We start from the raw sequence: 24,716 nt of genomic DNA, 5'->3' as shown, positions 1-24,716 counted from the left end.
CAGCAGAGGCAACGATATCTCCCTGATGTTTTCAAAGGGAGCACGCTGTAACACGGACAGAACCAAGTTCAAGTCCCATGGAAATAAAGGCTCCTTCCTGGGAGGAGCCAAATGTCGCAAACCTTGAATGAAGGTGCGAATCAAGGAATGAGACGCCATAGGGCGTTGGAAAAGGACAACCAGTGCAGACACCTGGCCCTTGATCGTGGCCAACGGCAGGCGCTGATCCACTCCAGACTGGAGGAAAGCCAACACTCTCGACACCAAGAACGAGGGGAGAACCCCGTGGACTGACACCAGGCGAAATAAGCTTTCCAGGTACGGTAATAGATCTTACCAGAGGAGGTTTTCCTAGCCTTGATCAGAGTAGGGATAACCTCTGGGGAGAGACCCTTGTTCCTCAGGACCTGGGTCTCAACAGTCAGGCCGTTAAAGCCAGCGACTGTAAAGCAGGATGGAAGATCGGACCTTGAGACAGGAGATCTTCCCGCAGAGGTAGACGCCACGGAGGTGCCACTGCCAGGTGAACGTCGTCGGCGTACCAGGATTGGCGTGGCCAGTCCGGAGCCAACAGAAACACCAGGTGCGGTTTCCGAGACCAATCTGCGGAGGAACCGGGATAGTAACTGAATCGGAGGAAAGGCATACATCAGACGATACTAATGCCAAGGGGCTACCAACGCATCCGAGGCGTCCGCCAACGGATCGCGCGTTCTTGCCACGAACTTTCCCAAATTTCGATTTAGCCGAGATGCGAACATATCCACGTCCGGGGATCCCCACCTCGCACACAGCATCCGAAAGACCTCCGGGTGTAGGGACCATTCCCCCTGGTCCAGGGTCTGGCGGCTCAGATAGTCGGCCTGCCAATTCTCCACACCCGGAATGTGAACTGCTGAGATCGCCAGGACATGAGTCTTGGCCCACGATAGAATGTCGGACACCTCCTGGGCCGCCCGAGCACTCCTGGTGCCCCCTTGGCGGTTGATGTAAGCCACCGCGGTAGCATTGTCCATCTGTACTCAGACAGGTAGGCCCTGGAGACGGTCCGACCACTGGAAGAGACAGAGTTTTATCGCTCGCAATTCCAGCACATTTATCGGGAGGGAGGACTCCTCCTCCAACCAAGTGCCCTAGGCAGACAGGTTGCCCAGGACTCTACCCCAGCCCGACAGGCTGGCATCCGTGGTAACCACCGTCCACACCAACGGACGGAAGGAATTGCCTTCCGCCACCGACGGGGACTGGAACCACCACAGAAGAGCCAATCTGGTCTGACGACTGAAGGAGACACACAGATCCAGGAATTGAGGCAGTCTGTCCCACCTGGCCAGGATCTCCATCTGGAGAGCCCGCGTGTGAAACTGACCAAAGGGTATCGCCTCGAAGGCCGATACCATCAACCCCAGGCCCCGCATACAGGGGTTGTCCCTGAGGGACCTGAGCTCGTCCCGCAAAATCCGGAGCTTTTCCTCCGGCAAGAACACCTTTGCCTGAGCAGAGTCCAGAATCATTCTCAGGTAGGGAAGACGAAGCGATGGAGACCACGTCGATTTTTGAACGTTGATGGTCCATCCGAAACCCTGGAGCGTCTGTACCGTGATGGACAGATCGCGCACAAGGTCCTGACTGGCACGTGATCTCAGAAGTAGATCGTCCAGGTAACCCAAGACTGCAATGCCCTGGGCCCTCAGCAGGCCCAGAACCGGCGCCAACACTTTGGTAAACACCCTTGGTGCCGAAGCGAGACCGAAAGGTAACGCCACAAACTGGTAGTGGTCCTCTGCGATAGCAAACCGAAGGTACCGCTGATGACACTCGAAAATGGGGATGTGCAGGTACGCATCTTTCAGATCTATCGAGGCCAGGAATTCCCCTGGATTTAAGGAGGCCACCACCCAACGGAGAGACTCCATTCGGAACTTCCGAACACGCACTAAGCGGTTCAGCGCTTTCAGGTCTAGAATAGGACTCACTTTGCCCTCATTAATGGGCACAGTGAACCGATTTGAATAAAACCCCCGAAACCTGTCCCGATGAGGCCCCGGGACAATCACTCCCAGAGCAAGCAGGTCCTGCACCTCTTGATGCAAGTCCTGCAGACGCCCCGGAAGCAGATGAAGATTGGAGGGAAAGAATCTGTCCGCCGGCCGGGAAAGGAATTCGATCTTGTATCCCGATCAAACGATTTCCAGAACCCACCTGTCCGAAATCCGGAGCAGCCAAGGTTGGAGGAAACCACGCAAAACGTCCCCCCACCCCTAAAATGGGTGAGGGCGCCCCTTCAGGCAGAGGCGGATTGACCCGCCGAGCTGGCATTGCCGGACTTCTGCTTACCCGCCCAGGGCTTCTTCTGACTACCCTGGGCCTTGAAGGGCTTGCCCTTGGATTGGTTCCGAAAGGCACGAAAGGACCCCTGATTGGATCTAGGCGCAGAACCCCGCTTGCCTCGAAAAGACTTGTTCTTTGGGTTCTGGGGCAGCATAGTGCTCTTGCCCCCCGTGACGCCTTTCACCAGGGTGTCCAACGCCTCGCCAAAAAGGCGAGAGCCAGCATAGGGAAAATCAGCAACTGTTTTCCGTGAGGACGGGTAAGCCGACCAGCTGTTCAGCCATATCAGTCGCCGGTTAAGCACCGCGACACTAGAGGCGAGCCACTAAAGGGGCCTCATTCAAGGCTGCATCACACAAATACATGACTCCTTGGTGGATCTGATCCACCATTTCCAGCCAAGCAGGCGGCACACCATCAGACACAAGATTGCTCCTAAGCACCTTAGTCCAATCAGCCACCGCCTGAGCCACCAGAACGGACGCGAAAACGGGCTTGAGCAACGAGCCCGCCACCGTATAGGAATGGCGGGCTAGAGAATCCAACCGCCGGTCCGTGGGATCCCGGAAAACCGGGGTATCCTCAGTAGGAACCAAGGTAGCCTTGTTCAACACGGCCACAGTGTGATCTACCTGTGGAGGCCCACACCATCGTGATTCCGTAGCCGGCGCAAAAGGATAAAGCAATTTGAACCGACTAGGTACCAGGAATGGATGCTTTAACGTGCGCCACATCTCATTGTACAGTGTAACAGTGTAATGAAACTCAGCTGGGCAGGGGAAAACCTGCGCAGACTTGCAGGTCCTGTGCGTCCCAAATGAGTACACAACGCCCGGAGGACAGGGCTCATCCTCTAAATGTAAGGTTTCCTTAACAGAAACAATCAACTCATCCATGGTCGCCCGTTCTTCAGGTGACCCTGGGGAGGAGGTATCAACCCCCTCCATCTCAGCCTCCCCCTCAGACCCCGGGGGGTTCAAGGATGAGCGGGACCCTGAAAAGGGCACGCTCGCAGCAGCAGCCATATCCCCATCTGAATCAGAAGAGAGAGAAAATCGGGGCCTCGTCCTCGCAGCACGTTCAGACATCAGCATTTCCATATTAGCCACCAAGGTCGCCACAACAGCAGCCAAACCGGGTCGCAGCGGGGCCACAGGAGAACTGGGGCCCCCCACTAAAGCTGGAGGAAACTTGCTTTCCTGAGAATCCATTGCTCAAGTTATCAGAAACAAACCACAATGAAATACAAATGTACTGTTCCTTTTAAAAATCGCTGCGGCGTGCGCAGCCCACCGCTACAGCTACAGTGACAAAAGACCCCAAAAGGAGAAGAGAAACTGAGCCAGAAGCGATAATATAGAAGAAAATTGAGAGCGATAACCTGCAGAGCTCGCAGAGCGTTGCTACCGATGTCCTGCTGCTGATGGAAAGGAAGTGCTGCTGAAGTAGGCTGGACTATATGCCAGACTCTGGGAAAATGGCTGCCCCATAGGAATGCATTGGAGGCTACGCCAAAATGGCCGCCGACATGCGTCCGGACCGATCGTTTAACCGCCCACAAAATGGCGGCGGATGGCGCCAAAAAACATGCAGGATCGCCCCAGAGGAGCTACACATGCTTGCCCATAGTTAAGATGGCGGACCACGTGAATATACACCGCCGCGATCGCCACCTACCCAAACGTCTGCACCCCCAACAATGCACCAAAGTGACACAGGGACAGGGACCCCCAGACACACACAGTATCTGCACAAGCGATCCTCACAGGGATCGCACAGGGAGTCACACAGGCACAGACATGGGGAACACACAGTAACACAGACTGCCACCCCAGACAGAGGCCCCACATAGAAGTACTTACCTGTACCAGATGGCGTGGGAAGCCTCTATGCACGGAAAACCGCTGTCCTCATCTGACAGGGAGTGCCGTGAGCCAGGGACATGACACTGCAGCACTGCAGATGTGTCATGTGAGGTAGCCACCTCACGGCTGCATCCCTGCAGCGAACAGGGATGGGTCGTTCGTAATGCCAGGGCGAACCATAGCTGAACGCTCGATGGCAGGCTGGGGGTCCATCTGACCCTTCTGCCCTGGAGAACCAGGGCGGCCAGTCCGAATCCCAGCACCGCATGATCCATCTTCATCCGAAGAGAAGACTAACACTAGAAGCTGACAAAATAAACAGCTAGTAAAATAAGAAAAAACTGACATTTTTCAAAGAAAAATCAAATAAAAGATTAGGAAGGCTGAGACTGAAGCCCCAGCACAGGGAAGCCTGACTACTCCTGACGCTAAGCAGATTAAAACTGAGTTGGGAGTGGTGATGCAGGGGGGGTATTGACCAGATGGGACAGCCCCCATGGGTGTGTATATGCTAATGTCTTTTGTCTTTGAACTAAGTCTATATGCCTAGCTACTCCTGCGGATGGGAAGTCAATACCCAACAGTGATGACTTAGAGGAGGCGGCGACTGTCGGAGGACGTAAGAGAAATTTCATTTAATGATTTATATAGTAAAATAACATTTAAAAAAAAAAACGCAATATACCAGGACCGCAAAAACTGAACCGCGATGGAGCGGGGGTTTACTGTATACTTTTGTGGACATTGAATTTACAAACAGCATAAACACTGCCAAATTGAAAGGATAACTAGAGAAGAAAGAACATCTTACACTCTGACACATAACATCTTTACTTCTCTCCTTTTTAGACCATTCTATGTTCAATTGTACCGTATGCCTTGCTTTAATTTAAAAGAATAAACACATTTTCTGAAGAATCGTGACAGCTGAGAAGTCTATTTCGAACAAGTATAGTATAAAAGCTGTGAGACCTCTCCTCTGCAAATAAAGGTGCAATGACCCCTTGTCACACAGTCCACCCAGGGCCACAAAGAAAAACTGGATTTTTTTAAGAACTTACTATAAAATCCATTTACCTGAAGTCCATTGACAGACGCAGCTCTCATACTTCTTATCCATTGGCTTATGCTGCCCCCTGCAGGAATAGTTCTAGGCAGGAGAAAAGATTCTTGTCAGATCTTACCGTAAAATTTTTCTCTGAAGTCCATCGATAAACAGCCTCATCTTCATCAGCTAAATGGGTTATGCTGCCCCCTGCAGAAGTCGTCTAGGCAGTAAAAGATTTTACATGTACACCCACGGAGCTGTACCCGTCTGCATAACCCACCCACACTCAGCAAATCAGTTTAGTTGCCAGCAGTGAAGAAAAAACCATTGTCAAATTAGAGGGGCGGGTGCTGCATTTGTCGATGGACTTCAGAGAAAAAGATTTTACAGTAAGATCTTACAAAAACAGAACGGTAACATGCCAACAAGGCCAGAACAAAATGTGGCCAACAGGTCAACAAAAACTCATCCAACAGGAGCCAACACCAGAACAACAAATTCACTTGAAGAAGAGAAAACATGTCTCTTCAACAAACCGCAGCGCTCAAAACATTGCGGCCAAAGGAAGCACCGAGGATGCCATCACATCATTCTTGTAGAAAATGGTAAAAGTGTGCACAGACGGCCAGGTCGCTGCTTAACGCACCTGAGCAACAGAAGCCAGATGGTGAAAAGCCCGAGAGGCACTCACGGCTCTACTAGAATGTGCCTTCACAGGGAAAGGAGTCACCTGACCCTTGAGTGAATAGGCCTGAACAATCGTCTCTGATCAATTTTGAAATGGTTGCAGCGGACGCAGCCGAACCCTTCCAGGGTCCCTCAGGAAGGACAAACAGGAAATCAGACTTCTGAAGGGATTACGTGGTCGACAGGTGAACCCTGATCGCCCGAACCAAATCACACGAGAGCAAGGGAAATTCCTTGGGATATTTAGGCTTCGCACAAAGCGAAGGCGAAACAATATCTTCATTGAGGTCTGCCTACCAAGACCCGACGAGGCCAGTCTGGGGCCACCAGAATCATTTGCACCTGTTCCAACACCAACCTGCGGAGGAACCTGGAAAACAGTTTAATCGGGGGAAAGGTATAAATCAGCTGATACTGGTGCCAAGGCACCACAAACGTGTCCGTGGCGTCTGCCAGAGGATATCGAGCTCTGGCCACAAAGCTTTCCACCTTGTTGAGACGAGAACAGATCCATGTCCGTAGTCCCCCACCGGGCGCACAGGAGCCGAAACACCTCCGGATGCAGGGACCATTCCCCCTGATCCCAGGACTGACGACTCAGATAGACCGACTGCCAGTTCCCAACTCCAGGAATGTAAAGAGCAGAGATAACTGGAATGAGCGCCTCGGACCAAGATCGAATCTTGGCCACTTCCTTGGCCGCCCGGACACCCCTGGTGCCCCCTTTGTGATTGATGTAAGCCACGGCCGTGGCACTGTCGGTTTTAACCCTGAACCGGGCGGCTGCACAACCGAGTCGCCCAATGGAGCAGGCAAAGTTTTATAGCCGGAGCTCCAGAACATTTTTCGCTAAGGAGGATTCCTTACTGTTTTTTAAATTTAAGGTCGCATATGCTTTGCAACAGCTACTTTCCCAAATACCCCAGCAGCCAAACACTCAATGAGGCATTACATGTAAACTTGACCACCTGAACCAGCCTTTTCATCACATCAATTATACAGTGCCTTGCGAAAGTATTCAGCCCCCTTGAACTTTGCGACCTTTTGCCACATTTCAGACTTCAAACATAAAGATATAAAACTAATTTTTTGTGAAGAATCAACAAGTGGGACACAATCATGAAGTGGAACGAAATTTATTGGATATTTCAAACTTTGTTAACAAATAAAAAACTGAAAAATTGGGCATGCAAATTTATTCAGCCCCCTTAAGTGAATACTTTGTAGCGCCACCTTTTGCTGCGATTACAGCTGTAAGTCGCTTGGGGTATGTCTATCAGTTTTGCACATCGAGAGACTGAAATTTTTACCCATTCCTCCTTGTAAAACAGCTCGAGCTCAGTGAGGTTGCATGGAGAGCGTTTGTGAACAGCAGTTTTCAGTTCTTTCCACAGATTCTCGATTGGATTCAGGTCTGGACTTTGACTTGGCCATTCTAACACCTGGATATGTTTATTTGTGAACCATTCCATTGTAGATTTTGCTTTATGTTTTGGATCATTGTCTTGTTGGAAGACAAATCTCCGTCCCAGTCTCAGGTATTTTGCAGACTCCCATCAGGTTTTCTTCCAGAATGGTCCTGTATTTGGCTCCATCCATCTTGCCATCAATTTTAACCATCTTTCCTGTCCCTGCTGAAAAAAAGCAGGCCCAAACCATGATGCTGCCACCACGTTTGACAGTGGGGATGGTGTGTACAGAGTGATGAGCTGTGTTGCTTTTATGCCAAACATAACGTTTTGCATTGTTGCCAAAAAGTTAGATTTTGGTTTCAGCTGACCAGAGCACCTTCTTCCACATGTTTGGTGTGTCTCCCAGGTGGCTTGTGGCAAACTTTAAACTACACTTTTTATGGATATCTTTAAGAAATGGCTTTCTTCTTGCCACTCTTTCATAAAGGCCAGATTTGTGCAGTATACGACTGATTGTTGTCCTATGGACAGAGTCTCCCACCTCAGCTGTAGATCTCTGCAGTTCATCCAGAGTGATCATGGGCCTCTTGGCTGCATCTCTGATCAGTCTTCTCCTTGTATGAGCTGAAAGTTTAGAGGGACGGCCAGGTCTTCGTAGATTTGCAGTGGTCTGATACTCCTTCCATTTCAATATTATCGCTTGCACAGTGCTTCTTGGGATGTTTAAAGCTTGGGAAATCTTTTTGTATCCAAATCCGGCTTTAAACTTCTCCACAACAGTATCTCGGACCTGCCTGGTGTGTTCCTTGTTCTTCAGGATGCTCTCTGCGCTTTAAACGGACCTCTGAGACTATCACAGTGCAGGTGCATTTATACGGAGACTTGATTACACACAGGTGGATTCTATTTATCATCATTAGTCATTTAGGTCAACATTGGATCATTCAGAGATCCTCACTGAACTTCTGGAGAGAGTTTGCTGCACTGAAAGTAAAGGGGCTGAATAATTTAGCACGCCCAATTTTTCAGTTTTTTTATTTGTTAACAAAGTTTGAAATATCCAATAAATTTCGTTCCACTTCATGATTGTGTCCCACTTCTTGTTGATTCTTCACAAAAAAACTGAATTTTTGTAAAATCTTACCTATAAAATTCCTTTCTCTGAGTCCTCCGAGAGTCGCCGCCTACTCCAAGTCATCACTATTGGGTAGGGCTGAACGATAGTCGATATGATATCGACTATCGTTCTGTGTCCGTGGGCGATATTCATATCGCCGAGGACACGATATTAGCATAGGCAGGAAGTCGGGACTCGGCGGGGGGAGGACTCACAGTGATTGCGAGGGGAGGACTCACAGTGATTCTTGTAGAAGCCCGACACATCCAGCCCTCACTTCAGCGGTGAGCAGCGCGCCTTGAACAGCTGCACAGCTAACCAATCAGGCATGCCTACACGCCTAATTGGTTCGCTGTGCCGCTACTAACGGCGTGATTGGTTGGTTCACTGTTCCATTGATAAATTGATCCATTGAGAAATAGCTGAGGGCGGAGCCGGAGACTGAATGTGTGGGCTGCACGGAAGTGGAGTGAGTGACTGTATGCTCATGCTGCTGTGTTCTTCTACTGGCTCCTAATCCTCCTACCACCACTGTGAGTCCCGACGAGAGTGAGAGACTGAACACAATCCACACTGACTGTCACAGAGTATTATGAACCCTGGCCTGCCCTGTATCTGCATCTGCAATTAAAATTTAGAAGGTTGTGCTGTTGCCTGCATGGCATGCTTCATGATCCATCCATTCCCACTGCCCAGCATCCTTCCTAGAATCCCTACAGTGTCAGTAACATTAGCCCTAGCTGTCCCGGACTCCTAGTGCAGTACTATATATACAACCAGAAGAAGGGCTGCTGCAAAACTCATCCCATCCCTACAGCAACATTAACCATGGCTGTCCCAGGTGTCCCTTCCCTTGTACAATCAGAAGGCTGCACTACTTCCTAATCCCTACCCTACAGTAACATTAACCCTGTAATGGTACAAGGCTGCAGTGTGCACTGAATCAGTACACAGTAACATTAACCCTGTATGGTCAGAAAGGCTGCACGTTCCGCGTGATTGGTTTGCTGTGCCGCTGCTCACGGCGCTCACCGCTCAGTTACAGCCAACACTCATCACTAATAATGCGCAACAAAGAGGATCCGCAGCAAAAAAGTGATTTCTTACCAAAAAGAAAGTCAAAATCAATTATTTGGGAGTATTTCGGGTACAAAAAGGAGGATGTTGACCAAAAAGAGGTACTTTGCATACAGTGTCAAAGTTGTGGCCACAAAACAAGGAAACACTACCAATTTGTCTGAACACTTAAAACGGCACCACAAAGATCTTTACAATGAATTTAAAGTCAAATCTGGATGTTGTCAAGCTCCAAAACAAACAAGTATTTGTGATGCCTTTGCCACTAAGACACCTGACCAGAAAGGCTCTCAACTTCACAAAGAAATAACAGAGGCAATAACATTTCTGCATTTTTCCTGGAAAGTCATACAGCCGAGAATATTGCAGAGGCCCTAAAAGAAGCGGTGTCCGCTTTGGGCTTAGATGTTATACAGACTTGACGTGTCTCAACAGATAATGCAGCGAACATGCTGAAAGCTGCTGATCTGAACAAGTGGACCAGGCTACAGTGTTTCGGCTACAGACTGCATCTTGCACTTGGTGAGTAATGACCATGATCTATTCTAAACCTTTTTTTTTTGCTGTTTTACTTAAAGCGGAGTTCCTGCTGAAAAAAAAAAATGTAGATAAAAATACCCCCGAGACAGTCAGGGGCCTCAGGGCTAGTACATTCCACAATGGATAGCCACCCTCTACTGTCCCAGGTTGCACTTACCTTTTAGAAGAAATACTTACCTTGAAAATTTCTTGTCCAGCGCTGCCATCTCAGGTGTGGGCAGCTGAAGCCGGAGTGTCCCCTTCTGTTTCCTCTTCCATCCTAGAATGCACCTGCACCGGCCTCAATGTCCCTTGCGGTGCAGGCTCATCATCCCTGCACAGCTTTTGGGCATGCCCAGAAGCTGTTTAGCAGGGAATGACGCTCCTGCACCAGAACTGACGTCAGGGCCGGTGCAGGCGCATTGACTCCTGGGAGCGATGACGTTCGTTCAGTTCCCAGGAAGCAGGAAGTCACGGCGGCAGACGTGCCCGCAGAGGGAGGAAAAGAAAGTAAGGTAAGTATACAGTATTTTCTTTAAAAACAAGGTAAGTGAAAAAAAAAATTGTAATTATCCAATTTTTTTGCAGTTAAAAACAAGCAAGCGGATAGAAAAATATTTTTTTTTAGGGTGGAACTCCACTTTAATAACCTGTCCTGAACCTGACAAAACTTGAAAAATGAATTTGTTGCAAGTTGCATGCCTTCAATAATTAAAGTTCACATGTTTTGTTTGTTTTCTCCGCTTAGAAAACGTAGTGAAAAAGGATGGTCGCATTGATCGTGCTGTAGGAGTCTGCAAGAAGCTGGTGAGCCACTTCTCTCACAGCTGGAAGGCTAGCGATGCCCTGGCAAAAGTCCAGAAGGAACTCAATATTCCATCACATTGCCTCATCTCAGAATGCCAAACAAGATGGGGTTCCAGACAGATGATGATCAGCAGGATATTAGAGCAGCAGCAGGCTTTAACTCAGGTCCTGTCTGCAGACAAGAAGCTGCGGCATCTAATTCCAACCTGGCAAGATATAGATGTCCTGGAATCTGTAAGCAAGTCACTGGGCCCAATGCTGGATTTCACTGATGCACTTTCAGGGGATGAATATGTAAGTGTCTCCTTTGTAAAGCCAATTCTTCAGCTCTTCAACACTTCACAACTGGAATTGCGAGAGGAAGACAGACCTGACCAAGAACATAAAGAAGATGTTGCTGGACTACCTCAATGAGAAATACGAAGATGAGGATACTCAGAAGCTGCTAGATATGGCATCTTTTTTGGACCCCCGGTTCAAGATGGACTTAATCAGTGCAGACAAGAAGACCCAATTTAAGGCCAGAGTGGCATCACAGATGATGGAATGCTAGGAGAAAGCAAGCTGCAGCACTGAGGTGATGCCCAACGTTACCAGTGAACCACAGGCAAAGAAAGCAAAGAAGTCATTGACAAGCTTCTTTAAACAGAGTGAAACTGCAGCAAAGGGTGATTCCTCTCTGACCCTAAAGGATGCTTTGGAAGCAGAGTTAAACACCTACCTGCTAACACCTCCAATAGACAAAGAAGAAGATCCACTTGCATGGTGGAAAGTACACAAAATAAGCTTTCCTCGTCTCGCCAGACTTGCCCGCAAATACCTGTGTATTCCTGCGACAAGCTCGCCGTCAGAGAGACGTTTGAGTACTAGTGGCAACATCGTCACTTGCAAACGAACCTGTCTCAAGCCTGCAAAGGTTAATAGACTTGTGTTCTTGGCTAAAAACCTTGAGAAAGCAAAGCATACATAAGCAGCTAGCTATGCATGATCATGCAAAAAAAACTCAGTTTAGAAGTTTTGTTTCATTTTGTGTAGGCCTCTTTCACACGGCCGTTCAGTTTTTTTTCTCCGCTCCGGTGCTTATAAGTTGTTTTATAAAAAATATGTTAAGTTATATTGTTGTAATGTAAACCAATCAGGGGGGTTGGTGTAAAGCTGCTGTTTTATTTAAAAATGTGTTCTGCTTTTGAGTTTACAAGAAATGTTCTAATTTTGGAATAAAATATTAAGTGACCTTTTTGTCACTTGTAAAAGAAGCTTGCCTATTTGTGAAATTATTAATATCAATGGTAAGGTAATTGTTGACTTTTTAGCCTGGATTGACGAGTCCCTCAATATCGCAATATATATTGTTGAAAAAAAAACAATCGCAATATATTTTTTTTCCAATATCGTGCAGGCCTACTATTGGGTATTGACTTCCGCTCTGCAGGAGTAGCTAGGCATAAAGACTTAGTCAAAAGAACAAAGGCATTTGCATATACACACCCATGGGGGCTGTCCCACTGGTCAATACCCCCCTGCAGTGACCACTCCCAACTCAGTTTGGTAGCATAGCAGTAGGTAATGAAAAAACAACCCCAAAAGAGGGGCGGGGGCGGCGACTGTCGGAGAAAGGAATTTTACAGGTAAGATTTTACAAAAATTCAGCTTTCTCTTACGTCCTCCGACAGTCGCCGCCTCCTCTAAGTCACACTATTGGGATGTCCCAAAGCAGTGTAGACTTGAGGGGTGGGAGACGCAACCGTAGAAAAGGCAACGCAGTACCCACATCAGAGAAAGGAACCCTACACTCACAGTAAGGGAACCTCCTGGGCAACAGAAAAAAACAAGGCTCAACAGGAGCAACAGCCCAGGAAAGCAAATACCAACAGCCAGGGACCCACAAAAAAAAAAAAAAACAAGGGTCCTTCATGGCACTGCCGCACTGAGAACTTTGCGGCTAAAGGAGGCATCAGCTGATGCCAGAACATCTACCTTGTAGAATTTTGAAAAAGGTGTGCACCGACGACCAAGTCGCAGCCTTGCACACCTGGGCCACCGAGGCACGATGCCCATAGGCCCAGGACGCACTCAAAGATCTGGTAGAGTGCGCCTTAACAGGGAAGGGTGGAACCCGTTCCTTCAAAGCATAAGCCTGTTCAATGGTCTGTCTGATCCATTTGGCAATAGTCGCTGCAAACGCAGCCATGCCCTTCCAAGGTCCCTCAGGAGGGACAAAGAGGGAATCCGTCCTCCGAAAGGATTCCGTAGACGACAGGTAAACCCTGATCGCCCTGACAACATCCAAGGGGTGCAAAACAACCTTATTAGGATGCTTAGGCTTCGTACAAAGCGAAGGCAGGACAATGTCCTCATTAAGGTGGAGCTCAGAGATTACCTTAGGAAGAAAAGAGGAATGTGGACGCAAGACCACCTTATCCTTGTGAATAACCAAGTAAGGAGAACGGCAAGACAACGCCGCCAGTTCCGAAACTCTGCGAGCCGAAGTGATCGCCACTAAAAAGGCAACCTTCTTAGACAGCAGAGGCAACGATATCTCCAGGATGTTGTCAAGGGGAGCACGCTGTAACACGGACAGAACCAAATTCAAGTCCCATGGAGGTAAAGGCTCCTTCCTGGGAGGAGCCAAATGTCGCACACCTTGAATGAAGGTGCGAATCAAGGAATGAGACGCCACAGGGCGTTGGAAAAGAATAGCCAGTGCAGACACCTGGCCCTTGATTGTGGCCAGCGCCAGGCGCTGGTCCACTCCAGACTGAAGGAAAGCCAACACTCTCGACACCGAGTAAGACCAAGGGGAGAACCCCCTGGACTCACACCAGGCGAAATAAGCCTTCCAGGTACGATAATAGATTTTACCAGAAGAGGTCTTCTTAGCCTTGATCAGGGTAGAGATGACCTCAGGGGAGAGACCCCTGTCCCTGAGACAGCAGATTGTCATGGTTCTAGTCGTACCCTCCAGACGGCTAGGCGTGGCCACCCCACTGGTGCCTTTTAGAGGTATTGAACCTGTGTCCTGGCTTCCCAGTCTGCAAACTAGCCTCTGAGCCACTTCAGGACTTTGGATAACTCCTGTTTATTCCTGTATTGCCTGCAGCACTAGGGGGCTGGACTTCACCAGAGGCTCAGACCTGTCAGTAACTCTCCAGCTGTATTTGATACCTAATTAACAAGGTATAAGACACTGCCCCTCCCTAAGGGCAGTGTCAGTTCATTGACTCTGGTTTCCTGGTTTGGTTCCGGTTGTTTGAGTTCCTGCGTTCCTGTTTGTTTCCGGCATCTGACCTCTGGCTTCACCTGACGGTTCTCCTGCTCTTGTCCTTGCCTGTATTTGGACCTTGTTATCCTGAACAGCCCCCGTGCACAAACTCACAGGCCAGGTGGCTTCTTATCTGGTCACCCTGGTCTGTGTTTGTTTGCAAGGGTGAGCATAAATCTCTGCCTGAAGGACTCCCAACAAAGGTAAGCCTTGACACAGATCTTCCCGCATTGGCAGCCGCCACGGGGGGGGCGCCACTGCCAGGTGAACAACTTTGGCGTACCAGGACCGGCGTGGCCAGTCCAGCGCCACCAGAATCACCAGGTGCGGTTCCGAGACTAACCTGCAGAGGAACCTGGATAACAACTGAATCGGGGGAAAGGCATACATCAGACGATACTGATGCCAAGGGGCTACCAACACATCCGAGGCGTCCGCCAGAGGATCACGCGTTCTTGCCACGAACCTTTCCACGAAGCCACGAAGCTGTCCGTGGGATCCCGAAAAACCGGGGTCTCCTCAGTAGGAATCAAGGTAGCCTTGTTCAACACGGCCACAGTGTGAGCCACCTGTGGAGGCACACACCATCGCGATTCCATAGCCGGTGCAAAGGGATAAAGCAATTTGAACACTACTAGGTACCAGAAATGGACGTTTTAAACTGCGCCACAGTTCATTATTAACTGTGTAATGAAACTCAGCAGGGCAGGGAAAAACCTGCGCCGACTCTCGGGTCCTGTGTGTCCCAAAGAAGGAGTACACAATGCCCGGAGGACTGGGCTCATCCTCCCAATGTAGCTTTTCCTTTACAGAAATAATCAATTCATCCATGGTCGCGCGTTCTTCAGGCGACCCCGGGGGGGAATTATCCACCCCCTCCGCCTCCCCCTCAAACCCCAGCAGGTCTAAGGATGAGCGAGACCCTGAAAAGGGCACGCCGGACGCAGCAGCCATATCACCATCTGAATCAGAGGAGAGAGATAATCTGGGCCTCTTTCTAGCAGCACGTTCAGCCATCAGCACCTCCATTTTGGACACTAAGGACGCCACTACAGCGGCCAAATCAGACATAACAGGGGCCACAGCGGGACTGGGGTCCCCCACCAGGGCTGGAGGGAATTTGTTGTCCTGAGAATCCATTGCCCAAGTCAAAAAATGTCAGTGCAAGAAAAAAAGGGTACTGTCCCTTTACACCGCTGCGGAGTGCGCAGCCCACCACTATATGACAGTGATAAAATACCCCCAATAGGAGAAGAAAAAACTGAGCCAGAAAAGACAAAACAGAAGGTTATGGAAGAGACAGTCTGCAGAGCCCACAGAGTGTTACCACCTAGCTCGCTGCTTCAGAGGAAAAGGAAGTGAGGTCATGAGAGGCTGAACTATAAGCTGCAAATGACTCAGGGAAAAAGGCTGCCCATAGAACTGAATGGGAGGCTTCGGGAAAATGGACGCCGAACACGTGCGGAACGATCGTTCGGCCACACGCAAGATGGCGTCAGATGGCGCCAATACAGCATGTAAAGCAGCCCACAGTGAAGCTAACATGCTTGCCCAAAGTAAAGATGGCAGACCGCGCGGATTTTCCCCTGCTGCGGCCGCCACACACATCGTCTGCACCCCCAGTAAAAACATCTAAGTGACACAGGGAAAAGGGGCTCCCACAACACACAGCACCATAGCGCAGTGTATGTACAAAAACAGACCCCCCTCAGGGATCACAACAGGGAGGCCCACACCGGCACAGACATGGGGGACACACCGCAACACAGGACTGCCACCCCCAACAGAGGCCCCACACAGAAGTACTTACCTGTACCAGATAGCATGGGGAGCCTCTATGAACGGAAAGCCGCTGTCCTCACCTGACAGGGAATGCCGTTAGCCAGGGACATTACACTGCAGCACCGCAGATGTGTCCAGTGAAGTAGCCACCTCATGGCTGCATCCCTGCTGTGAGCAGGGATGGGTCGTTCAAAATGCCAGGACGAACCACGGCTGAACGCTCGATGGCGGGCTGGGGGTCCATCTGACCCTCTGCCCTGGAAAACCAGGGCGGTCAGTCCGAATCCCAGCTCCGCATGAATCCATCTTCATCCGAAGAATCGACAAACTAAAGCTGACAAAATAAACAGCTAGTAAATCAAAGAAAAAAACTGACATTTTCAAAGAAAATCAAATAAAAAGATTAGAAAGGCTGAGACTGGAGCCCCAGCACAGGGAAGCCTAACTACTCCTGACGCTAGGCAGAAAGAAACTGAGTTGGGAGTGGTCACTGCAGGGGGATATTGACCAGTGGGACAGCCTCCATGGGTGTGTATATGCAAATGACTTTGTTCTTTTGACTAAGTCTTTATGCCTAGCTACTCCTGCGGAGCGGAAGTCAATACCCAATAGTGATGACATACACACGTGCAGATTATCTGCAGACTTTTGTCTGCAGACTTACCAAAACCATATAATATGAGGTCAAACCTAAGCACTTTCAATTTGTATGCAATCCGGCAGGCCCTTGCACTACATAGAAAAGGTAAGTCTGCAGACAAAAGTCTGCAGATAATCTGCACGTGTGTACAGGGCATTAGAGGAGGCGGCGACTGTCGGAGGACGTAAGAGAAATTACAGTTTTATATCTTTATGTCTGAAGCCTGAAATGTGGCAAAAGGTCGAAAAGTTCAAGGGGGCCGAATACTTTCGCAAGGTACTGTATGCGCCAGGGATCTGCTCTATTTTAGACTGAAGCTAACACTAGCTAATGTCACCTGTGTCACTAATAATAGTGATCAGAAAAAAAAACTGTACACTATAAAAGTGACACTGTGAAAGGGCAATGAAGGGGTTAACTAGGGGTGATCAGGCGGGATCAGGGGGTAAAATCTTTATTGGGGGGGTGGCGGGGACCCTAAACCTCCTTTGGGACAGAAACTAACTTGCCAACTCAAGTCACGATCACACTAATACAAAATACAGTAAAACTATATTACGTGTGTATTAGTGTGCAATGTGACGGGGGGGGGGGGGGGTTAACTGGATGTGATCAGGGGGTTAAATCTTTATTGGGAGGGGGTGGCGGGTATCCTAAGTATAAAAGGAACGGCGGCAATCGCTAAACCTGGTCACAAGTCACACTTATACGGGTATATAGAAAATGCTATATACTATATACAGTGTGTGTTGTGACAGGGTGTATGGGGTGATCGGGGGGGATCAGGGGGTTAAATCTTTATTGGGGGGGTGGCGAGGACCCTAAACCTCCTTGGGACAGAAACTAAGTCGCTAGCGCTAACTCAAGTCACAATCACACTAAAAGAAAATACAGTAAAACAGTATATTACTTGTTTATTAGTGTGCAATGTGACAGGGGGGAAGGGGTTAACTGGGGGTGATCAGGGGGGGATCAGAGGGTTAAATATTTATTGGGGGGGGATGGCGGATATCCTAAGGATAAAAGGAACGACCGCAAGCGCTAAACCTGGTCACAAGTCACACTTATACGGGTATATTAGGAAAATGTTATATACTGTATACAGTGTTTGTTGTGACAGGGGGTGTAGGGGTGATCAGGGGGTTACATCTTTATTGGGGGGTGGCAGGGACCCTAAACCTACTTGGGACAGAATCTAGCGCTAACTCAAGTCACAATCGCACTAATACAAAATTCAGAAAAACAGTATATCACGTGTGTATTAGTGTGCAATGTGACAGGGGGGGAAGGGGTTAAGTTGGGGTGATCAGGGGGGGATCAGGGGGTTAAATCTTTATTGGGAGGGGGTTGCGGGCAATGTTCCCTCTAATTTTTTACTGTGCTGAGCAAATAAAAAAATTTGAGCGCAAACCTTTAGACTGAGCAATTTCATCCACAGTGTCCATACAAAACGCCCACAGCATTGCCCCCAATCAATGCAGAGTGCCCCCTTTACATCAAAGTCCCCCCCCCCCTATACATCATAGCCTCCCCTTACAAAACAGTGCCCTCTTTTACATTGCAGACCCCCCTCTTTACACCACAACACCTCCTTTTACATTGCAGTTCCCCCTCCCCCCCTTTACACCAAGGAAGCCCCCTTTACATCACAGCCCCCCTTTTACATACAGACTCTTCCCTTTACAGCAGTGTCTTTGGTCCCTCCTTCACATCATAGTCCCCCACATTACATCCCAGTTCTCTTCAAATAGTAGCCCTCAATTCTCATAAGAGCCCCCCCCCCGCCTTTCCTTTTATCCTGATCCACTTTACATGAATGCCTCCATAATATCATTATCCTTGTCAGATTACAGCGCTCCCCCAACTTCCTTCAACACCAAGCAGAGGGCAGGAGGCACGGCATGACTGGACAGCGGGTGGGAGCTGCAGATCTTTTCATGTTAACAGGTAGGATTTGTTGCAGAGTGCCCACAGCATTGTCCCCAATCAATTCAGAGATGCCAGCGTTTCCCCCCCCCCCCCCCCCCGCAAGACCCATGCACTTACCTCACGGCAGCTTCTCTTCAGTCCCCGCGTCTCCTCAGTCCTCCCGCCTCCTCCTCGGCCAATGGCATGGGGTTTGCCTTTCGGCCAATCAGGAAGCGGGAGGACCCGCGCCCTGATTGGCCAGGAGGAGGATCTGTGGGACAATAGAAAATTTTTCATTCGCTATTGTCACACAATGGGCGGGCTCGGGGCGCACTGCTCTGCTCCCCGGCTGCCACAATAAAACCGCGGACCGGGTACCTTCACGTCATCTGTGGCTGCGCGGTCTGAATTTGTGCTGCGTGGGACCTGCATTTAGACTGCGCGTCCGTGCATGCGCGCAGCTTAAAGGGAACATTGGTGGCGGGTATTTTAAGTGTAAAAGGAACGGCCGCAAGCGCTACACCTGGTCACAAGTCACACTTATAGGAGTATATAGAAAAATGCTATATACAGTATACAGCGTGTGTTGTGACAGGGAATGTAGGGGTTAACTGTGGGGGCGATCAGGGGTTAAATGCGCCTATCCAAGTGTGTGTTTGTGTGCTTGGTGCAGTACTCAGTTAGATGAGGGGAGAGCACGTCTTTTCTGAGCCTGTATTTACATTACACAGGCTCAGAATAGAATCTGATTGGGCAGGACCGATCAGGTCCAGGCAAAAAACCAGAGCGGCACGATCTAGTGATGTACCAATGCGTCACTTTGCCTGCACGGTGCTGACCGCCGCAGTATATGTACTTGTGGCGGACATCAAGTGGTTAAGGACCTACAATATCCAGTCCGAAACCCAGCCAGCTGTTGCTTGTAGTTCTCCAGGAACTCTACTTAAGAATAAAGTACAAAAAACAGTTCCCAAAGAAATACCAGCGAAGACCGAAGTCCCAGCAGGAAACTAGGTGCTACTCCTAAACTAGGCAGAAACAAACTAAGGGCTGTAGCAGAGTGCGTGGGGTTATGCCTCCAGGGACAGCCCCATAGGCGTGGTGAAAGCTTTTTCCTGCCTAGTTTCCTATTCCTGATGGGAAGAGCATAACCCAATGGCTAAAGAAGATATGAAGCCGTGTCGGTCAATGAATAGAGAAAAATAGTTATTGGTAATTGATATCAGGGAGTGCTTGAGAAAAAGTATTAGTACCAGTACTTCCTCTTCTGGGGTGTCCTGTCAGCACTTCTTGCTCCTTCTGTCTTAAGAGTGCTCCTACAGCAAGTCGCAAAGTATAATATAGAGTTTCCCTATAGCAAGGTATGGGACTACATGTGGGGGGGGGGGGGGGGGGATACTGAGCTGTATGTGTGCTGCACTGTGCATACTAACATGTATGGGGGATGTACTGAGCTGTGTGTGTTACACTGTATTTCCTGATCTGTAAACAAATAATTCATTCTGTATGCACTCCAAATAATAGGCTAACTAACTAATCGATTATGAAAATAGTTGACAACTATTTTAATAATCGTTAAGTTGTCGATTATTCGATTAGTTTCAGCCCTACACTTTATACATACACCTTTTTATATTTTTGACTTTTTGCGTTTCAAATATGAATTTATTTTTCATAATTATTACAGTTTTCATACATTTTCTATTTAATACATATAGACTCACTTATTACATATACGCTTAAGATTGAGAGACTCCAGATATATCTCTATTTTAATATTTTTTTTTTAGTAAGCAACACTGCAGGAAAAGCTTTTATCATTAACGGTTTCAATTACTACATAAAAAAAGCTGATTGCTGAAGTCATCCAGAGCTGCACCTTTTTAAGTACACTCATTTCTAACAGGTGTAATTTTGAGGGAAAGCTAGATGCTCAGAAACACATTGCCTTTTCCCGCCCCTCAGACAGTGACATCAGTCCTGGGCTTCCCCCAATGCCCCCCCCCCCCCGTCATTCGCTTGGCTGCAAAACTGCTGTATCAGACTTGGTTTCTGGAGGGAACGCCAGCACAACACTGGGTATTACCTTTTGGGTAGACTGAGGATGTGTTGAGGCAACATTGCACATATATCTTCCTCAGTTAACATGTAAGTGGATAATTATAATTTTTAACCATTAAAGAGTTTACTACATTGACCCCCTTCATGAACTCTGTGTTTCATATTCCTTTGAAAATGGTTCCAGTAAGCTACATTTGTATTATTTAATAAGATTTTAGTTACCTCTAAAATAACTTACCCATTATGGGATCCCCTCTGCCAGGGACCACACCTGGCTGTGTTTCTAGGCTTAATCCACGAAATAGGGAAGGCAGCACATTCTTAATATCATGTGGGCCCTAAAAAATAGACATTGTCACTAAAACAAACATGAAATAGGCCTTAAAGCAAACAGTAAGCTGATAAACATAACATTCTGAATAATCCTCCGTAACCGGTCTTTAGCACTTATAAAAACCTAAGAACAAAAATTTATTTTGCAGCTTACAGGTCTATAAATGTGGTAGCTGCATTACTTTTATCACACATTTTTTCCTTTATTTTAACCCAGTAATCCTGCCAGTGGGCAAGGTTCACACTAGTGCGGCTCTGTGAGCCACATTTTGCGCAAGCAAGGCAGCCCATTTATTTGAATAGGCTGAAAACGCAGAAGTTCATAATGCCTTCGATGGGACATAAAAAGCTGAGACTACGTCACAGGACAGGACACGTGCTCCGACTTAGCCCCAACCACAGTCCAGGCTGCAGGTAAAAAAAAAAAAAAAAAAACCCCCACCACTTCAAAAAAAGGGGAAAAAATGTACTAATGTTCAATGTAAATCCATGGCTAATAGTGTGCCCTATCGTTTAAATTTAGAATCATTTTCACTTCCTTCCTGTCCTAATATGATAATATAAAAACCATACTGAGCAGTGTTGTGACTAAGACAGGGAGCGTGTTAGGACTGCATAACAACTTCCTCTCTTCCTCACAACAGAGGCGTTTTGCAGTCCACAGATATCAGGTACAAAGCATCCTAAAAGTATTTACAGCACTTCGCTTTGTCCACATTTTGTTACAGCCTTATTCCAAAATGGATTCAATGCATTACATTCCTTAAAATTCTACAAAACCCCAGAATGACAACGTGAAAAAAAATAATGGATTTTTGTTTAACCCTAAAATCCTTTTCTCTGATGTTCATTGAGAGACACAGCTCCAGAGCTTCTTCACCATTGGGACGTACCAAAGCAGAGTTAAACAAGAGGGGTGGAAAAATAACAGCAGAAAAAATTCCCAAAAAGGCTAAACCTAGCCAGCCAGGTAACAAGAACTCTACCAGGAACAACTGGAGCGCACCTGAAAAATACACCCTCAAAGAGGTTTAGTTCTCTCAAACAACAGCCTGCAAAACCTTGCGGCCAAAGAGCGTCCGCAGATGCAAACACATCCACTTTGTAAAATTTTGTGAAAGTGTGCACGGACGACCCGGTGGCCGCCTTGCAAACCTGCACCACGGACGAAAAGCCCAAGAGGCACTTCGAGCCGGTTCACATTTGTGCGGCTGCGGCGTTCGCATGTAATGTCGGAGCGCACTGCTCCTTCATTACATGCGATCGGCTGTGCGGTGCGAGTTTAGCCATACACTTTGTATGGCTAAATTCGCACCGCACCCGCAGCAAACATGCACAGGACCTTTTTGGCAGCCGCATCAGGATCGGATCGCACATCGGTTCACAATTGTGCGTTCCGATCCTGTGCGAACTGCAAGATCGCACTGCGATATGCGATCAAACTGGGGGTGTCGTTAAGATTACATTGACACCCCCAGCGTATCGCATATGGCAGTGTGAACTGCCGGGGGTGCGTTTGCGATGCGGGAACAGGCTGCGGATTCGCAGCCTTCCCGCATCGCATAAGTGTGAACCGGGGCTAAGCGCCATTGTAGAATGTGCCTTAACAGGGAAAGGAGGATCCTCACCCTTAATGGAATAGGCCTGTACCACCGTCTGCCTGATCTATCTGGAAATGGTCGCAACAGAGGCAGGCAGCCCTTTACGAGGTCCATCCGTAAGGACAAATAAGGAGTCCAATTTCCTAAACAACTCAGTCATCACCAGATACAGATATAAATGATAAAGGGTATGGGCGCTACTTCTAATGTACGTTGATATATTTAACACTGGTATGTGGTAATGTATCTGTTGTGGTGTTATGGGTACAAATTCTGTGAAATAGGTGAATATATTATATTCTACAATATATAAAAATTAATAAATAGATTGATAAAATATATGTAAAATACAAATAGATAATTAAAGTGCTGTAGTGTCAAACTGGTGAACAAGTGAAAACCTCCTGAAGGTATTGGATATGACAAATAGATATAGGTAAATAAATATTATATAAATGAGTTATAAATAAATAACTTCTCCAGATCAAATATTTTCCAAAGTCCCAATGTTAGGTGCTGTGATGGACTATCAGCCACATAACTATGGAAATACTATAGTGCTAAAAAAAAGTCCAAAATAAAGTCTATGTGGTGATCCTATTGAGATGCTACTAGTATCTCAAATACTGTATTTATCGGCGTATAACACGCACTTTCCTCCCAAAAATGGAGGAAAAAGTAGCACTGCGTGTTATACGCCGATATGAAAAAAAAAAGTCCAGGAAGCAGCGCCGTGAGGTAGAAGGGGGCGGGCGGGGCCGAGGAGAAGGAAGGACGCACTGTCAGTGGAAGTCCCGCCTCCAATGCCGACGTCTATCATAGGCGCCGGGACTTCCGATGACCGCGCGTGCGTCCTTCCGTCTCCTCGGCCCCGCCCGCCCCCTTCTACCTCACGGCGCTGCTTCCTGGACTTTCAAAAAAGAGATTGGCGCTGGTGAGGCTGCAATTACGGGCATAGCGCTGGCGAGGCTGCAATTACGGGCATAGCGCTGGCAAAGGCTGCAACTACGGGCAAAGCGCTGGCGAGGCTGCAACTATGGGCATAGCGCTGGCAAGGCTGCAACTATGGGCACAGGGATGGCGAGGCTGCAACTATGGGCATGGCGCTGGCGAGGCTGCAACTATGGGCATAGCGCTGGCGAGGCTGCAACTATGGGCATAGCGCTGGCGAGGCTGCAACTATGGGCATAGCGCTGGCGAGGCTGCAACTATGGGCATAGCGCTGGCGAAGCTGCAATGATGGACACTGCGCTGGCAAGGCTGCATTCATGGACACTGCGCTGGCAAGGCTGCATTCATGGACACTGCGCTGAGGAGGAGGCTGCATTCGTGGGCACTGCGCTGATGAGGAGGCTGCATTCGTGGGCACTGCGCTGATGAGGAGGCTGCATTCAAGGGCACTGCGCTGATGAGGAGGCTGCATTCGTGGGCACTGGTGAGACTGCATTTGATTTAAAAAAAATGTTCTGAGTTCAAAGCTGTTTATTTTAAATTTCTCTCCTAAAATTTAGGTGCGTGTTATACGCCGGCGCATGTTATACGCCGATAAATACGGTATATAAGAAGCCAAAGGAATAAGTGATACGGTGGTGCCGTGCTTTAACTCTTACTTGGCTGTGCTCTGTGCGGTGATGCAGTGCCCCTATAAGAATTGCACTCACCACAATGCTTTCCCATGAAAGGGGTAGCAAGCTCTGCACAGCAATATGGGTGGTCCAGGAGATCCTGCGATTATCCCTCTATGGGTTCCTGCTTGCCTATGGTTCTGGTACTGGTCCTGGTTGTATGGATACCTCCACGTTAACCCGCGGGCCCTTCCTGGTGTCTCCGGATTGTCTCATATGGTGCCCCACATGAAGGAGAATAGACCGACCATAGTGTAGTAATTTCCAATAATATTTATTAAATAAAATATCCACTTACAGTTAGGGTTTGGTGCAGGCCGAAATACCGCTTGGTATGTGTGCGGACCGGATGTCCGGGTTTCAATGCGTTCCAAAGCACGGAACCACACTAGCGGAAGTGACAGAGTGACGCACGGTCCAGCTCGGCGCGTTTCGTCAGCATTGACGTCATCAGGAGCTACGTCACTCCGTCTCACTCCCGCTATTTATACCGTTGGTAACTAGGCAACCCCAATGATCCTTTGCGACGTGGCCATAATGTTGATGCCGTTGCCATTGCGACCTATATGATTTGCTCATACAGAGCTGTAGCAAGTTACCAATTTATTTTTGGCCCCAAATAACTTTAAGATGTAAATTTG

At 48.3% G+C, this 24,716-nt stretch overlaps 1 protein-coding gene across 1 annotated transcript in view; it reads right to left on the bottom strand.

The window, feature by feature from the left end:
- Positions 1-20,848, bottom strand: part of PIWIL2 (piwi like RNA-mediated gene silencing 2) — a 727,256-nt gene extending 706,408 nt beyond the window's left edge. The window contains exon 1 of the mRNA XM_082255773.1: positions 20,755-20,848. Coding sequence (XP_082111899.1) covers positions 20,755-20,758 — 4 coding nt within the window. The 5' untranslated portion in view covers positions 20,759-20,848. The remainder of the gene's footprint in view (positions 1-20,754) is intronic.
- Positions 20,849-24,716: the final 3,868 nt, after the last annotated feature.

Source organism: Pelophylax lessonae (assembly GCF_965119305.1).
Source record: "Pelophylax lessonae genome assembly, chromosome: 4".
Lineage (NCBI taxonomy): Eukaryota > Metazoa > Chordata > Amphibia > Anura > Ranidae > Pelophylax > Pelophylax lessonae.
The sequence above is the reverse complement of the archived record's forward strand: the minus strand, read 5'-3'. Positions and strand labels throughout refer to the sequence as shown.